Below are 18853 nucleotides of genomic sequence, written 5' to 3'. Positions count from 1 at the left end.
ACCTACTTGGTAGAATTTATGTTACTGCCATTCTAACTTTCACAAAGTAATTGCCATTGGCCTTTCAACATCTTTTCCTAACCCGAGTCACCTCTGTCACAAATTATATAGTTAATGCGTGTAAAGTGCTCCAAATCTTGACATTCTTTGGGCATTTGCTGAATAGCTGAGTGCAAACAGTTGCCTGATGTCAGCAGCCAGTTTGTACGAAACGATGACAACATGACAATAAGTTGATGTAACACATTTTATTTCCCTAATAGTATCCTGTCTGTTAGCGGGCCCAGTTATATCCCGCAGGATGCAAGGCATTTAAAATTCCCAGTACTTGTTCTGCAGTCTTCAAACTCCAAGCAGACCCTGGCCCAAAGCCGTCTTGGGGTGCGTCCACGCGTAGCTGCTTTTGTTGTGGATTTTGTTGCTGATTTGCTGCAGATTTGCACCAAAACAGTGACAAAATCTGCAGCAAATCAGCTACGTGTGAACGCACTCAACTCCTCATGGACATTGGTGGCATATTGCCAAGAAAGGCCCTCATACTTGATCAGCTACACTCAGTTTTTTTCATATGGGTGTTTTTTCCATCCAGTTACTTATTTTTGGAACCATTTTTAGGAATTTCAAAATGTTGCCAGATCACTGTCAGTATACCGAATCCTAATTTGTACAGCTTTCAGCAAATGACAAGAGGAAATTCTTTGATTTACTGCCTGGTGGTATGTTAAAAACCCAGTAATAGGGTGGTTTCACACCCGCGTTGGGGTTCAGTTCAGGGTTTCCATCTCTCTGCTCTGTTTTTGGAGGATGTAAAACTGTGTGTGGTTTCATATGTGCGTCAGATCCTCTGGCCGGAGGTCCTGTCACAGAGGTAGTCGAAAATACCAGAAGAAAAAGCGTTGCATGCCAGCCAGCTGGGCAGAAAGCGGGCGGATCCCATTATAGTCAATGGTGTTTTCCCGTCACAGTTCGGTTCCGTCCAGAACCATCTGGCCGCAGGCATTCCCCTTTCCTGCTCCCGAAACGGAGCAGGAAAGCTGAGTCCTCAGCGCAGATGTGAAACCACCCTTACAAAACCCATTTTCATAAATTCTCTATTAGAGAAATCTGAATTACTAGAAAAGGATCATTTCTGCTCCAGAGTTGCTGGTGTTTACAAATAGAGTCTTGCTCCAGAATTACAGAGCGTTTTGCTCCGGAGCTCCTGACAGTCCTGCGTTACACAGAAATGCTGCGAAAGTGTTTGATACATCTCACCAACACTATGGAGATCATGACGCTTGGAGATTTTGTTGTGGTGTACAGGACTAAGTACCGGTAGTTGCTGATCCAGCTCCTGTTGGTAGATGGAAAGAGATGATGTCCTACACTGAATTGATCTTCGTAAAAACATAAGCTTTATTGGATAGCTCTAAAACTGGTATAAGAAAGACATGATTTATGGCTTGACGTTACAGACCTGTGCAGTGCGGTCTTCTATTATGGCTAGTTACTGTCAGATTAATCTGGTTTTAACCTGACACTACCCAGCTATGAGTAAGAACTGCATTGCACTGGTCTGAAATATCTATTTTAGAGCTATCCAAAAACAACTTATGTTTTTATGAAGATTGATCAAGTGCTGGACATCATCTCTTTCCATGGGTATTGTATAAACAGCCCATGGCGTTGAATAGGTACCATGTAATGCATAGTTTGGCCTGTGGTGGCAGTGCAGGGAAATTGAACACTTACTGCCCCTTTTTCTCAACAGATAATAGCTGATCATTGGGGTTCCAAACAAGAGACACTTTCCGAATTATCATTGTGAAGGGACCATACAATCCATACTTTCTAACAAGTATGGATTGTCCAAATTGGAGAACCCTATTAAAGGATAATTTAATTAAAACTTGCCACCCAAATGTATCACTCAGTTTCTTAGGGCTCATTCACATGAACATAAATATTCTCCCATATTACACACATATTTTTATGCCCGTAGTACTCTGTAAATAGAGCCCATTGATTTCAATTGGTTCATTCACAGCTGTGTGTATTATCTTGGTGTGCATTATGCCAAAAAACAGCCCACTGAAATAAATGGGTTTGCGTCTTCCCTGCGTATTTACACAAAAAAATCAATGGGATTTTTTGTGGGTTTTTCTACATGAGTAAATACAGCGCAGATCGATCAAAATACTGAGGGAATAGGCATGCGCAGACGACCTGTGTGGCGCGAGCACGCTGGAGCGGCCCCTTCAACGGGACAGAAGAGGCAGACTGCGCAAGCGCGTCTAATCGAGCCAGGAGAAGGATTCGGTCAGCGCCAGGGAGACGGGGACGCCAACACAGGGGGGGACCCCCTGTAGGTAAGTATATAACTTCTGTATGGCCAATATTTAATGCACGATGTATATTACAAAGTGCATGTATATGGCCATACGGAAGTGTTTAACTTTACTTTATTTTGCGGGACAACCCCTTTAAGGCCTTTTCTTACTGGCGGAATATTTCCACAGCTAAAAACACAGCTAAATCTGCTGCTGTAGATTTCCACTACCACTAACCGCATGTGTGTATATATAGATATAGATTTTGGGGCCGAATTTTTGCATTTTTAGATGAGGAATGCACATTTATTTCACCCGTGTGAAAGGGCCTTAAGGCAGCTGAGTCATGTGCTACTACTTGCAGGACCTTAGCACTTGGCATGTATGACTGTCTCTGTAGCAGTGTCCTAGAGAGAACACTTTGGTCAGTAGACAAATGGACCTGTCTGGGAAATAATGTTTACCGCAATTGTTTCTATTAATAAGAACCCTAAAAAATGAAAAATTGTATCGAAAATATTTTTGGTGTTTTTCTTTTTAAGTGTACTTGAACGAATGACCAAATTGTGACTTTATTCTATATGAGCAGCTTGTTTTATATACTTATGAACCCACATAAATCTTGAGTGTGTACTTAGGGGCGTAACTATAGGGGATGCGGTTGCACCCAGGCCCAGGAGCCTTAGGGGGCCTATAAGGCCTCTCCTCTCCATATAGGGAGCCCAGTACTATGAATAAAGCATTATAGTTGGGGTCCCTGTTACAGGTTTTGCATTGGGGCCCGGGAGCTTCAAATTACGCCTCTGTGTATACTATATATCTGCAGCCAAGACAAAAGTCAGCAGTGAGTGTACATATTTCCAGCGCCACGAGCCTCATTTCTTCTGCGGTTATTCTGCGTAGCTGGATCTGTACTGGAGATTGATGGAGGGACAGAACAATATATTGCATTCTAAGCATTAGTTGATTCAGCATTTCATGGCTTTCTAAAAGTAAACAGTTTAAAGCTTCATTAGTGCTGTTCTGCATGCGAAAGGGTATCGGGTGGAAAAAGCGCTTTGTTTGCTGTTTGGGGAATTCATTAATTCTGCTGTCCTATAGTCTGACTGTCACTAGTCTCGATATATAAGCCAGCAAACGCTAGGCTTTGTGTGCCTGACAGGGACATTGGCAAGGGAACAGCCTTGGTGTGAATGCCGCTCACGGACAGCCGTACTGTGGAGCGCTGATTGGGTTTTGTCCTCTGGTACATATTGTGTCTTCCTATTCTTGCACGTATCCCTCCACAGTGAACCTAGGGACATGCAAGACGGAAAGACAATTAAAAAGCACATGCTTTTGTGTGTGAGCCATGATAGAGCTGGAAGTCAGAACCCAGAACATGAATATTAAATATGCCTGGAGATTACACGCAAGAAGTCACAAGCATTGGTGTCAATAGGCATTTCACCAGCGTAAAGCCTACGGAAATTCATTTAGCCTGCTGGGTGACGTTGAAGAAGAACTTGGCACTATATTGTCTACTGCTGTAATTCATAGGTAGTAGTATGATTTGGTTAAAATTGGAAGCATAGCAAGGGCCTGAAATGTGTTTTAGGATGCACATAGAAAATATTGAGTAAAATTGGTTTCCCATATAAATAGAATTATGGAAAGTAGCGGTCAGGGTAACGCGATCTTGTACTGTACAATGCCGTTATAACTCCAGTTACATAATGTAACGATTGTCTGACTTGATTGGTTAGCTCCTCTTTTCCATTATGATGAGTGAGAATACAAATAAGTAATAGTTATTAAAGGGGTATCCCCATCCTATACAGTCGTGGCATATGCTTTATAATCAAAGGGGGTCTGACCTCTGAAACTACCACCAATCCTGAAAATAAGGCCTTATTTACACCGCTAAGTTAGCCGTGTTAAAAGAAAAATGCAACTATTTCGAGCATTGGATTCCAATGCATTCTTTCAGATGGCTGTTCATTAGCCGCATAAAAATGTCCGGCAATTATAGGACATCGGCAGTCGACTATAGTGAACAATTTTGTACGCGACCAGAAAAGATAGGTCTTCTTACCCTATCTTTTGGCTGATATACGCTGGCAGCTCCCATAGGCTTCTCTGGGAGCTGCCGAAAAAGGCAGGAGGAGGGAATTTAGCATCATCCAACTCTGCTAAAACTGGACATGTGCCTCTATTTAGGCATTAGAAGTATTTCCATGGATTTATGCCGACCAAGAAAATTCCCAGGGGCGCAGCATATATACACCACAGCCGCCCATGTGAATGGGCAAGAAAACACAAATTTTGGCTCGAAATGATCATGCATTTTTGCCGTTCATGCGTCTTTGTCCGTGATGTGGCCCGCCTAAAATCGCAATGCTCGTGGGAATAAGGCCTAAAGGGGATGTTTTTCTGCTCTAGTGTTGCATCCTCTTCTAAATTTTCACTGCACAACCAGATGGCCTGGAGTGCTGCTGTACAGGGGAGTAATTTAGGAGGAGACCCAGCATTGTAGCAGTGCATTGTCCTCTTCATTCTCAGGGTCAGAGGTCGGAACTGCAGCTGACCCTATTCATGTGAAGACAAACGTTGCAGGTTTTTTCAGGGCAATCTTGGATACAACTTTTTAACCTGTGCAGTTTTGGCTTAATTCTTGCGTAGGGTACATGGATGTGTTTTTCCGTCTGATTTTTGGAACGAAAGACTCGACTGACAATTGGATGGAAATAGCAAACATACCTTTGACTGCTTGTATTCACATGTGCTTTTCTTTACTCGGAAGAATAGTTAGAGCAAAAAAAATTGCAGCATGCCATATTTTGGTCCGGTTCTCAGGATGTCTATTTGCTGCCTGATCCAAGTTGGGCCCAAGAATCTGGCACAGCTCTTTACATGTCCATGTGCCTCTGCCCATAATAATAAATGTGGGAAAATGTGATTAAAAAGAATAAATTAAAACCTCTCTCCTTAACCTTTACCTGCAAACATTGGACTCAAATAAAACTTATGAGAGAGGACCTGTGCCGCTAGTCCAAAGATCTACGCAATTGGCAGATCTGCTATATGAGATAAATATACTCTCCAGAATTCTGAAAGCCCTGCAGACCCTCCCAATCCATGTTTTGAGCTCAGGTTGAGAGACATTGATAGATTTGGACTGAAAACGTGTATGCATCTACTGTCACACCCTCCCTTGTCTGAAAATGAAGAGTGGGGTGGGCCTGCTAGACCTCCTAAGACATAACAAACAATCCAATTTTCAGAGGGTGATAGATTGGTGCAGAAATGGGAGAGATTTATCATATGCGAAGTTTTGTTGGGATTTCTTTTGTTGCAACTTTTAGGCTATGCTTATGCCCAAATGCATCTTATTTTTCAAAATGTCACACGTAGCATGTTAAATTAGGCACAAACACCTTCTTTTTCTGTGGTGTGAGCGTTTGCTCTTAAAATACACCTCAGCACTGGACTAGTGGAGCGACTTTTAAAAAAAGTTATAAATCAGGTCTAAACCGCCGCTCCACTTAATCACGCCAACAAATGCAGACTAAAATGATAATGGTGTGACCAGGGCATACAGATTGAAAAACGGGCGCACAAGGTTTATAAATCAGTTGCACAGTAACTAGACCTAAAAAAAAGTCACATTGTAGGACAAAATCCAGGCGCAATAGTTTTGATAAATCTTCCTCATCATCCTTTTACTGGCGTTCCTCCCCTGAATTGTCCACTTGGCTTCTCCTCACCTAAGGGCATATTCACATCTGCATTAGGGCTTTCTATCTCCCTGTTTCATTGTGCAACAGAAAAACTGAATTAAAATAGAAATAAACATTTACGGTTTTCCTCCTGATTGATTTCAATGGGTTTTTAATAAAATGGAATGCTGTCAGTTTGATTTCATTCTGTTATGTTTCCTTTTTTAATGGATAAATAGCAACATTGTTGCAGAAGTTCCCACAAATGTGCTGCATTTGTAGGTTGCTTTACTTTCACCATTCTGTACAGTTCATCCTAAACAAGCTCAATAGGGCTTAAAGGAGATGTCCCGCGCCGAAACGGGTTTTTTTTTTTTTAAACCCCCCCCCCCCGTTCGGCGCGAGACAACCCCGATGCAGGGGTTAAAAAAACCACCCGCACAGCGCTTACCTGAATCCCGGCGGTCCGGCGTCTTCATACTCACCTGCTGAAGATGGCCGCCGGGATCCTCTGTCTTCATGGACCGCAGGGCTTCTGTGCGGTCCATTGCCGATTCCAGCCTCCTGATTGGCTGGAATCGGCACGTGACGGGGCGGAGCTACACGGAGCTACACGGAGCCCCATAGAGAAGAGGAGAAGACCCGGACTGCGCAAGCGCGGCTAATTTGGCCATCGGAGGGCGAAAATTAGTCGGCACCATGGAGACGAGGACGCCAGCAACGGAGCAGGTAAGTATAAAACTTTTTATAACTTCTGTATGGCTCATAATTAATGCACAATGTACATTACAAAGTGCATTATTATGGCCATACAGAAGTGTATAGACCCACTTGCTGCCTCGGGACATCTCCTTTAAGTCTGGAGACTGTAGGCAATTCCATTCTTTGAAGCCTATTGGCTTTTTCTTGTCTACTTAAGTACGCCTGACATACCCTAAAAGTATGTTTTGGATCTTCGTCTTGCTGCAGTATTACCCCATGACCAACTAGGAGTACACCAGAGGGTATTGCATGACTTATCACAATACTTTGGTAACCCTTTTTGTCCAGTGTGTCAGTCACCCTATGCAAGTTGTCAACTCTGGATCCAGCAAAACAGCCCCAGACCATTTTGCTTCCTCCTCCATGTTTGACAGTTGATGCCACACATTCAGGAACCATCCTTTCACCTACTCAATAGCATACAAAACTTTAGTCCATAAGACCTTCTCCCACTCTTCAGTAGTCCACTGGAGGTGCTGCTTGGTCCAGACAAGTTTTTTTTTTTATTTTGCAATCTTAGCAGTGGCTTTCTTACTGATACTCTTCCTGTCGAACCTGCAGAAAGAAGTCTTCTCTTAATATTTGAAATGGAAACTTCTTTATTTTTTCTGCATTAAGCTGTATTTGAAGATTTTCTGCTGTGAGACGCCAATCATGAAAACTGTTCATTCTCAAAAACCTGTCATCTGATTTTGTAGTGGCCCTTGGTCTGTCAGACCTCTTCCTGTCAGAGTTTCTTCCAGTTTTCAAGTGCCTTTTGATGGTATAGAAAATCGTACTGACTGCCACTTTGGCTTTCTTTGCAAATTGTCTGCCAGACAGATCTACACTTCTAAGGGCTCCTGCACACTTTCAAGGGCAATATCGGGCCGTGAGCCATGGCCTGATATCGCCCTTGCAGTCCTGAAAACCCCTGGATGTGATTCCTCTAGCCCTGTCCCCTTTCTTGGCTAGAGAGGAATCACTATGAGAACCCTCTCTAGTCCTGCCCCCTCTCTTGTCCTGCCCTCACTCTCAGGGAAGCCCTCTAGCCCTGCCCCTATGTCTCCAAATATGGGGATATCGCTAGGAGATCTCCTGTAGCTCTGCCTCCCACTCTCTACTCGCTATGGTGGATTCCTTCAGCCCAGCAGGGATGCAAGGTAGTTTCGCGATCTTCTCCCACTGATTTCTATGGGGCCAGCGCTGCTGCCGCTGGCCCTGTTAAAGACGATGGACGATATCGCTAAAAGAAAGAACATGCTGCAATTTGTTTTCTGCATAGCATCGCAACATGGTGCTATGCAGGATAACATTGAAAATGCGAATGAACCTATTCAAAAGGATGGGTTTTCATATTTGTGCGAGATTTGTGTGTCTCGCAATGCACAAATCTCACATGATTTTCTCGCCAGTGTGAAGGAGCCCTAAGGGTTATAATTGTCTGTCCGTCTTTTTTGGTTAATTGCCTTTTTCTTGCGATTATGATAGCAATGTCCTCGGTCCTGAAGAGCAACACTGACCAAATCCTGCCCTAGAGGGTGATTTAATGTAGTTTGTTCCAACACTGGTTATATAGAATCAGTGTTTGAAAGTAAACTACAAAAGTTGAGACAACTGTAGGAAGAGTTTGCATACAATTTCAAACCATAATTTGCTTTCTGTGCTGCAGACCAGCTTTCTTTGATGTGTTCCTTGAAAAAAGCCCTTTGGTTAAAATAATAAATTCAACTATTGTTGCATTTCGGGTTAACATTTCACTATATTTTTTATGTTTTAAACTTTTGAACCATTTCACGTTATTTGCTGAATCTGAACTGTGTTAATGTAAAAAATAACTGGAAAAACTGATGTGTTCTAAAACCTTTGACTGGTAGTGTACATTCAGACTATCTTGTCTACTCTCCTATGTGCTGGCTCTTCAGATCTTCCTACTCGTATTGTGGTCCTGTTGTGCCCAGCACAAACTAAGATGCCACCTGTAAGCTCTTCTCGGATTGGTACTATAGAGAAATTTATCATAACACTGCACCAAAAACTAGTATGAAACTGTAAACAAATGTTGACACATCCTGCATTTGTGCAAAAGTATACGACTCTTTTCAATTTTATGCCATGTACAGTACTTTTCAGGAAAGTGGGCATAGCTTAACAGAAAACTGCATGGCCACCACAGCCTGACAGATTTACTGTAATTCACTCCAGAAATCTACACCCAAGTGTGTTCTATAAACTTTACTGTTAGGTAACCATTTTTACCTTGGCTAGCTCCCCAGCCATTCACTCCTACAAATCCATCACCTCCCTCTCAGATAACAACTCTATACTGACCACTGTTCAGTGGATGCATAGGGTTGCCAACATCCTGATAATGGAAGGTCTCACTGCATTCTTGCAGAACGTTAAGGACCCCCTGAACACTACCTGGTCCCCTTGGATCCAATTTCAGGTCTAAAACCACTATAAATTGTTGTTGGTATCTAATCCAGGCTTCTACATTTAGTCTTCCACTGAAACAAGTAGTACAAATATTTTCCATCGCCCCCTTCTGCTTCCCCTCCTTTTTATTTACCCATTGCTCTCTACTTATCTCTTTTTTCTTTGTCTCCATTTCCTGCTTTATTGATTAGTTCAGAAGTAAATTGTAAGTTTTAATTGCTCTCTAAGAACAAGTTATGCAGCATATTATTTGTTTTCTGCCAATTTAGCATTACATTCTCGATTCTTCTCTTTCATTGTATACCATATTCATATTTTGATTGAGTTTCTAGCTAGCTGGGTTTATGTAGCCCTAGTTTGCTTCTACCGCCATGTTTTGTCTTTTTTTCCTATGTTTGTTTAGTTATTGCTCTAGTAAAAACAGAAAAGAGGTAGTTTTTCTAGACTATGGCCGCCTGCAGACGGCCGGGTCGGATCCCGCTGCGAGAATTCTCGCCGCAGGACCCGACGCGCGCCTCTGCGGGGACCAGTGCAGGTCTCACCTGCTCTCGCGGCTCCGGCTCTGTGCTGTGCCGTCTGCTGGCCAACACATGTGCAGAGTGGAGCTGACGCATCAGCGCATGCGCAGAGCGGAGCCGGCCCGTCACTACTGACATTTCTGTGCAGGCCTCTGCGAGACCCACACAGAAATAGAACGTGCAGCGTTTTGTTTTCCGCGTGTGATTTCATGCGGACGAATCGCAGCCGTCTGCCTAGGATTGCGTTTTCTAATGCAATCCTATGGCACCTTCCATGGGCGAAAAATTCGACGGGAAATCCCGATGCAGAATTTCCACCCGTGTCACGGCACCAAACACATGAGAAGGTTAGAGCTCTGAGTTGTACTGTGCTGTGATCTGCTACCCACAGAAGTCTATAGGTAGACCTTACTATACCACCCTATACATGGGGGCGTATAGCATTTCTTTTCCTTTATGAGCTTCTCTATGAATGAGATACAATTAATAATTTACAAAGTTCCATTAGATGCCACAATTTCCCCTTAGAACCATTAGGCTGTGTACAAGAAAGCTTATATTGAGATACACAGATAATATATTTAAAGCTGTACCTGTACAAGGGAGGTGTACAGGCTGATATGTTAGAGAAATGCATTATATGTAATCTACTCCAGAGGTGTGGATACAAAAAAAATCGTCACCAGGCTAAACAGGGTTAAAGGGATTGTCCAGTTTTAAACTATTGACAGCCTAACCTCAGGTTACGCCATCAATAGTAGATCTTTACAGATCAGTCACCTGAGACTGTCGCTGATCATCTGTTCTCCGAGCCAGTGCACTGAGCTAATTTCTACAGGAAGCAGACAGCTCCGTTCCCACTACGTTGCCCTGGCTTGGTATTACACCCATTCACTTTAATGGAAACTTTGCCGGTAATACCAAACTTTGGCACTGGAATGGGAATGGAGCTGTCTGCTTCCTACAGAAATCAGCTTGGTGCATGGGCACACCGGCCTTGCTAACAGCTAAATGGCGGGGATCCTGGGCGACCAACCTGCACTGATCTACTATTAATGGCCTAACCTGAGGATAAGCTATCAACAGTTTACATATGGAGAAGCCCTTTAATTGTGACAAAGCTGTACTGTACGTTTGTATTGCTCCAATTTCTGACAAATGGGCCATATGAGGGCAACATGTAGCAGTGCACTGAGTGCTTGTGCCTCTGTAGTGTGGAAGCACATTAACTCAGTGTGCCTTCATACAGTCTCTGCCCACACAGCTCTGTAATGTAAGAGGCCTACCACAGATATCTGGAGCCATAAGCAATTACCTAAGTTGTTTAGTGAGTTGCACAACATGCCAAAAACAGCACAGGTTTGCCTGAGTATAACATCTACCACATGACTATTGCCAGGTACCTGTAACTTTGAATAACCCAGTGGCCTCTGGCAAAGGATGAGTTATGCCACTTATTAAGTGTAATGGAAGAGCTCACATCTTTTCAGCATATTATTTCCCCTGGGCTTTAACTAGCAAAAAAACTGGAGGAAACTCTTACTATATGCACTCAGTACTATGATCATTAAATCACACTGAGCTACGTCTCTGAACTATAGGGTGAAGGCCGGCATCTATAGTTAAGACATTTTAGAATTAATGTCACCATTTTTATGGAAACATTTTGCATTTCACTTAATTTTTTTTAGGCAGGAGAAATCGCAGTTACCAGATGTTACATAAACGTGAATGAGATTTACTAAAGGCTCAGTTTTTCTGAGAAATGGAATTAAAACTGAAATAAACAGTTTTTTTCCCCCTATTGCCTTAAATGGGGTTTTTAAAAGCAACCTGAAGCGCTATTTGTGTTTTGTTTAAAAAACGGAAAACACACTGTAATAAATAGAGATGAGCGAGCATACTCGGTAAGGTGATATACTCGAGAGAGCATCGCCTTTTTCGAGTACCTGCTGGCTCGTCCCTGAAGATTCGGGGGGATCGGGGGCAGTCTCTCTCTCTTTCTCTTCCTCTCTTTCTCTTCCTCTCTTTCTCTTCCTCTCTTTCTCTTCCTCTCTTTCTCTTCCTCTCTTTCTCTTCCTCTCTTTCTCTTTCTCTCTTTCTCTTTCTCTCTTTCTCTTTCTCTCTTTCTCTCTTTCTCTCCTCTGCAACCCCCCGCACTCCTCCCTCCCCTCGAATCTTCAGGGACGAGCCAGCAGGTACTCGAAAAAGGCGATGCTCTCTCGAGTATATCGCCTTACCGACTATGCTCGCTCATCTCTAGTAGTAAACTATCAGAGATATGTATAGCTGATGTGTCTAGGCTGAGTTCACACTGGCAATTTTTTGGCAAATCCTGTTTCTCAAAAAACAGAAATGTACAAAACTGAAGTGAAACGAATACTAACTGATTGTTGTACATTTTTTCAGTCTCCCATTGACCACAGTGTAAAACAAAAAGGGATCCATTTTTGCTCTGTTTTCTGAACTGGAAACAAAAGTGCAGCACTCTGTGGGTAAAAAAGGAATGGAGACGGAAAATGGAGTAGCAGTCGGAAACTGAAATGTTTTCTTTCTGCTTCCACTACAGAACAGATGGACAAAAAGCAAAAGCGCTAGTGTGAAATGGTCTATAGTGTCCAAAACTGCCTAGACTGGATACATCTGTATTGACTTAGGATAGGATTAGATATCTACTGGTTTGCAAAAGTGCTGATATAAATGAGCCCTAATACTAGTATCCAACACAAAACCAATAGGAGTATACAGCAAGTGCACAGTCATCTGTCAGTTCTTGAAGTTGATTTTGGAAACCAATGATGTGTCTGTCTGTCTATCTAAAAAATTATACAGTGGCTATAAAAAGTCTATGCACCCGTTAAAACGCCATGTTTTTGTCATGTTAAAAAATCCAACAAAGAAGAATCCCTTCAGATTTCTTTCCACTGTTAGGGCTCCTTTCCATGGACGGATTTGCCCGCAGCTATTAGGTTCTATTAAACCTAATAGCTCAGGGCTCACGGTGCGGAATTCCGCACCGTGAAATCACCCGTCCTCACCCGCGGCATGCTCTATTTGCCGCGGGTGTACGCACAGACTGCTTCCATTGCAGTCAATGGAGGCCATCCGTCACGCTATCTTCCGCTGTAGCACAGCGGAAGATAGCGTGAAACCGCTTCCCCGCCTACCGCCGCCACGTCATATGACACGGCCGGCGCGTCATGTGATGCTGTGGGCGTGTCATGTGACGTGGCCGGCGTGTCACATGACGCTGCGGAGCGTCACGCCGAAACGTCCTGCGGGACGTAGGACGCCGGATCCGCAGGTAAGTATTGGGGTCTCTGGGGGGCGCCGTGACGGGCGTGTGAAGCCGGCCTTAATGTGGCCCATTCTCTGTACAATCCCATTGAAAAACAAACTGAAATCTTTAAGGGTATTATTCTTTAGTTGTCACAAATTAGGAGCAGGATGTGGACATGTGTTGAGCTTTTTTCGACATTTGTGACTGTTAAGTCATCTTGTGTGGCCTTAGAGTTTCTTGTGACCTCTTGATCTGTATGCACCATGGCTCTCTGTGGAATATTAGAAGCATATTATTTAACCTTTTCCAATCCACTGTCTGACCTCTGAAGACATTATGATTTAAGGCTGTACAGCTCCGATGTTGGAAGACGTCTGCCAGGGTTCTCTTACTGTATATTGCCAGCCTCTCTGCTGTCGGAGTCTATCCAACGTGTCACCTCATGCAGTACTGGCTTTAGCCAGCAGATAGTGCCGTTGTATAATGGCAGAAAAAGAGTAAGCCCCCTAGGAAAACCAGGATACAAATGGGATTGGAAAGGGTTAAAGAGACTCTGTCAGCTGCATTGATCCCTGCAAGCTAAGCTTTTGGGCTTAAAGTAAGTGACCCACCGAGTCAGTGGATGTAGGTTTTATACCTACCCTCCCTGCCGTTCCCCTGGTGTGAGCGCTCAAATCTGCCACTGCAGTGCATTGAGCGGCGCTGAAAGTAGTCCTCCAATTTTATGAATATAAGGGAGGGCTATTTATCACGCCGTTCAATGCACCACAGCTGCAGGTATGAGAGCTGACACCGGGAAAATGGTGGGGGAGGTAAGTATAAAACTTACATCCCTGGACTCAGTGGGTCATTACGTTAAGCCTATAAGCTCACCTTATTAGGCTTAAAGTAGCTGACAGATTCCCTTTAAGTTGTCTTTTCTGGTAGCTTAGAGTATCAGAATATTAGCGGTAAGATATAGGGATTTGTCTGGATGTACATTTTGTTTGTCATTTTATGTATGAGCTTCCTCTCATTAGTTATTGTTTGCGAATGGCTTTAAGAACGAATCCCAAACTATAAACTGAAATGTAAAATTTCTCTTTGTGTAGATGACTCCGGGGATGAGGAGCCAAGTTCCCAGTCTGACAAGAGCGAGTTGCACAGCTCCCTGAAGTCGCTGACCAGTAAACTAGAGGACCTGAGTACATGCAACGACCTGATCGCCAAGCATGGAGCCGCTCTGCAGCGCTCTCTAAGTGAGTTGGAGAACTTAAAATTGCCAGCAGAGAGCAGCGACAAGATCAAATCCGTGAATGAAAGGGCCACTCTCTTCAGGATCACTTCAAATGCAATGATCAATGTGAGTATTGTGGAAACCGTGCTGACATAACCCTTCATTATATCTGACAGACAAACTGATAATGCAGGTCTGGCGTCTGGCCTGCAGCACAAATCCATTCATAGAGAAGGGTAAGTAGGGAGGCAGCATCTTAGGGCACAGTTGTTTCCCCTGCCTGGAACGGGGTGCATCGTAAGACCCCCACCAAACTGCTTAAAAGAAGTGCTGCTGTCCAGATTGTCAAGAGACAGCCAGAAAGTGACAGCCATGGCCCCGTTCTGTCTTTGTTGTACCTCCATTGGTCTTCTGTCATTTTGATGGTAAAAGAAGGCCTACATGCTGATCTGTTCTTACTGTCAAAAGTAACAGAGGTATCAACTGAACTTTTTTAAGGTCATGTGAATGAGCAGCAACGAACTGTTGTTACAGCAAACATATCCTAAAGGCCCATTCACACAGGTGTGTTTTTTGGCTGTATTCAGTTCGTATTTTTTATTGACTGCATATGGGCAGCACATGGAGCCAATGAATTCAATAGGTGTATTCAGACATACGTTTTATATATGGACCTATTAACTTTATGTTAAATTAAATATAAGTACAAAGTGTAGGTAAGCACCAGGGGCGTAGCTAAAGGCTTCGGGGCCTGGGTGCAAAAGTTCTGCTAAGGCACACCCCCCCCCCCCCCCCCACACACACACACACCTGTACCTGTACCCATACCTAAACCGTGCTGTTTAATCTAGCCTCTTGGCATAAGGTTTACAAACATGATTCATTTACTAATATCCTGGACTATGTGAAAATTTGTTTGTAGCCTCTTAAAGGGGTTGTCCCGCGCCGAAACGTTTTTTTTTTTTTTCAATAGCCCCCCCGTTCGGCGCGAGACAAACCCGATGCAGGGATAAAAAAAACAAACCAGATAGTACTTAGCCGAATCCCCGCGGTCCGGCGTCTTCATACTTACCTTGTGAAGATGGCCGCCGGGATCTTCACCCTCGGTGGACCGCAGGGCTTCTGTGCGGTCCATTGCCGATTCCAGCCTCCTGATTGGCTGGAATCGGCACACGTGATGGGGCGGAGCTACGAGGAGCCGCTCTCCGGCACGAGCGGCCCCATTCAGCAAAGGAGAAGACCGGACTGCGCAAGCGCGTCTAATCGGGCGATTAGACGCTGAAGATTAGACGGCACCATGGAGACGAGGACGCCAGCAACGGAACAGGTAAGTGAATAACTTCTGTATGGCTCATATTTAATGCACGATGTATATTACAAAGTGCATTAATATGGCCATACAGAAGTGTATAACCCCACTTTGTTTCGCGGGACAACCCCTTTAAGGCCCATTTACACAGGACGAATGTCAAGCAAACGCTGCCTGACACTTGTCCCAGTGTATACTTGCTCCTGTGCTGCTGCACAGGAGTGAGTATCGCTGGCTCTCTGACAGAGCGGCCAGCAAGGGGCCGGAGCGGCTGGAGGAGATTTCACTCTTCGCTCTCCCCCGCTGCTCTCCATAAAACACATCACGTTTATCCTTTAACCTTTAGGCTGGGTTCACACAGAGCGGAGTTTCTGTGCAGACTTTCTGAACGGAAATTCCGCCGGCAATTTTTCCCCCGGGATAAAGCAGCAAAGTGGACGAGATTTGCAAAAACCTTATCCACACGCTGCAGAGAAGTCGTTGCGGCAAAGCTGCACTGAAACTAACATGCCGCGCGGGATTCAAAGCTGCGGCATATCAATTTTATCGCCGTCTCTGCTGCGGCGCCTCTCCTCTCTATGGGGAGAGATGGCTACAGCGGAATGCAGGCGGCGAAGCCGCTTCAAAACTCGCACCAAACAGCGTGAACTTTGAAGTTGCATTTCTGCCGCGGAAATCTTGCAGTATTTCCATGGGATTTACTCCCCGTGTGAACCCAGCCCTACAGAGAAAATGGCGAATCTGGAGGTGTATTGAAATGAATGAGCATTAGTGTATATTTGGGATTTTCTTAATATTTATAATTATAATATTATATTAAATTATAATATTAACTGAACTACATAACGGCATCAGAGAGAAGAATAACAAGTGACTGTAAGATCAGACGGCGCAGGGTTTACTTGTAGTCTGTAACCATGGAAACATGTCTGTATAAAAGCTGTAAACATGAAACACTTGATTATTCATTAAGAATGTTTGTAAAGTTGTCTCCTTCAGATGCACTGCAACATTAAAATAAGGCTGCACGGAGTTTATTAACCCACTGTAATCCAATGCAGTGTAGATGTAGCCCTGGCAGTGCATGCAGTGTATACATATTCTAGAGCCCCGGCGTTGCTCTGAGCTTAGAGGTGGTTGTGGTTGCAGGTTTTGAATATTAGGTTGCTTAATACTGTTTCACAGTTTAGGAAATCCTGTAACAGTGATATTATTAGGAAAGGGGCTGCTGTCAGTGTGCAGTTCCCCATGGGTGCGGTGTTATGTGAGTAGTGGAGCTGAAACCTATACATTACTTTATGATGGAGAGAGATGGGGAGATGGAGAATAAGATAGATACCGTAGATACTCCGATAAGCAGAGACCTATATGTATAGGTATGAGATAGATATATAGACCACAAGATAGATAGAAGTTTGATAAATTGAAAGACAGATCAGATTCTTTAACGGTCTATTTTTAAGGAACGCCAGTTTGTGCTCTACTTTGAGGTGACTTGTAATTCTATAACGCTATCTTTTCTCCTTAGGGAGAGCAACTATACTAACTAAGTGAGGAGACTCAAATGGCCATGTACACTCCTCTGGGTAATATGCAAATAAGGGAGATGGAATAAATCCTCCACAGTGCCACCTATTGAAAGGCAGCATTCCTTCAAGCCAAAGTCAGACTCTTTATACAAGCCTTGTTACAATGACCGGGAATTAAAAGCAAAGCCAGACTCCATGTACAGACAGCTGTTTCAGGGTTTTTGCCCTTCATCAACCCTGAAACAGCTGTATGTACATGGAGTCTGGCTTTGCTTTTAATTCCCGGTCATTGTAACAAGGCTTGTATAAAAAGTCTGACTGTGGCTTGAAGGAATGCTGCCTTTCAATAGGTGGCACTATGGAGGATTTATTCCATCCCCCTTATTTTCGTAATTCTATGCCATGTTTTGTCCCAGTAGTTGTATCTGCTTATATGCTATACGTTTAGGTAGCCTTCTAGTGGTGCAGAACAAATTAGCTCATAGCTAAATCTAGATTTGACTTTTGATTGAAGGCTTTTTAATTCCTATTTATGTATGTGATTATATTTAAACATTTTATATTTTAACATGCCGCTGGGGTATGTTCACACAGGTATAAATGCTGCAGAATGTCTGCAGCAAAAAATTCTACCGCAAATTTTGCAGCATTTCTGCATTCTCTAGTGAGCGCCGCTTGTCATATGATTCGGAAGTGCCATCATCTGACCACCAGCGCTGCACTCGCTAGGGGGTTCCTGGTGAGGGGCTGCGCTGATGGAGGTAAAAGGTAGTGGCTGCTGAAGTCAGATGTGGATGTGCATACCGGTAGAGGTGAGCTTTTTGATCCGTTCACGTGATCGAGGTGCTGTGCAGCGATCTTTGTTGTTGTGGTGCTGTTCCTTTGCGGGGGATTACACTAAGTGCCAGGAGGTTTAGCCTGGCAATAGTGGTGCTGTTGGGCTGCTATGTTGTGTGGTAGCACTGCTTGATGTATGGTCCTGTACTTGCATAGCAGCGATAGATCATTGTAGAACTGGATGGGTGGACTACATCATTCTTTTCCTTTTTTTGTTTTTAAATGGGTGGAATTTAAAATAATGAATTCAGTTATAAAAGGGGTTGTACCATAATTGACTTTCATGACTTATCCATAGGATAGGTGAGAAAAGTCTTATTGGTGGGGGTCCTATGTTCCCCTTTCTTGTCACTGTGGTCTAGCTGCACCTACCCGTATTGACATGGAGATTGATTAGAGCAGCACCGCTGGGGCTGATGGAAATGGCCGAGTACAAACTTTCAGCTATTTCCAGCAGTCCCATTAAAAATGAATGGAGCAGAACTGCTGCATTCAATCTCCATGTCACTGCCAAGGGGGTGCATTGAGCCTGCAGTGAGGAGGGAGAGGGGGACATGGAACCTTCACCCGACCAGACACTTTTATCACCTATCCTATGGACAGCTGATAAAAGTCAATTGTGTCGTAATAATGTAGTAAACACAGCATTTCTATAGGAAAGGTATAGACTTCTCTGTAGGGGGACTACCCTGTTGGGGCTTCTGTATATGAAGTGAATTTATGTTATGTCACAAAGCCGTAGCTGGCAATTGTATAGAATCTAATATAAAACTTGATGTCATAATAATCTCTAGTGGCCACTTTGTGTAATTGCATCAAAGTATTGCCTCCTATGGCATATTTTTTAATTAGTTAATTGCAAGTCATATGATTCAGGTCCTGCAACTTCTTGAGAATGGAACTTGTGTGACACAGGTTTTACTGATGCAGAGAGAGCGAGTGCGGGCCCTCCAAGCTGACCCAGCTGGGAGACAAAG

At 43.7% G+C, this 18853-nt stretch overlaps 1 protein-coding gene across 1 annotated transcript in view; it reads left to right on the top strand.

The window, feature by feature from the left end:
* OSBP2 (oxysterol binding protein 2) overlaps positions 1-18853 on the top strand; it is a 244883-nt gene that overhangs the window by 138332 nt on the left and 87698 nt on the right. Inside the window, exon 3 of the mRNA XM_066603181.1 lies at positions 14077-14327. Coding sequence (XP_066459278.1) covers positions 14077-14327 — 251 coding nt within the window. The remainder of the gene's footprint in view (positions 1-14076; positions 14328-18853) is intronic.

The sequence above is a fragment of the Eleutherodactylus coqui genome, chromosome 5, assembly GCF_035609145.1.
Source record: "Eleutherodactylus coqui strain aEleCoq1 chromosome 5, aEleCoq1.hap1, whole genome shotgun sequence".
In the NCBI taxonomy this organism is placed as follows: Eukaryota; Metazoa; Chordata; class Amphibia; order Anura; family Eleutherodactylidae; genus Eleutherodactylus; species Eleutherodactylus coqui.
This window is presented reverse-complemented; position numbering and strand designations above follow the sequence as displayed.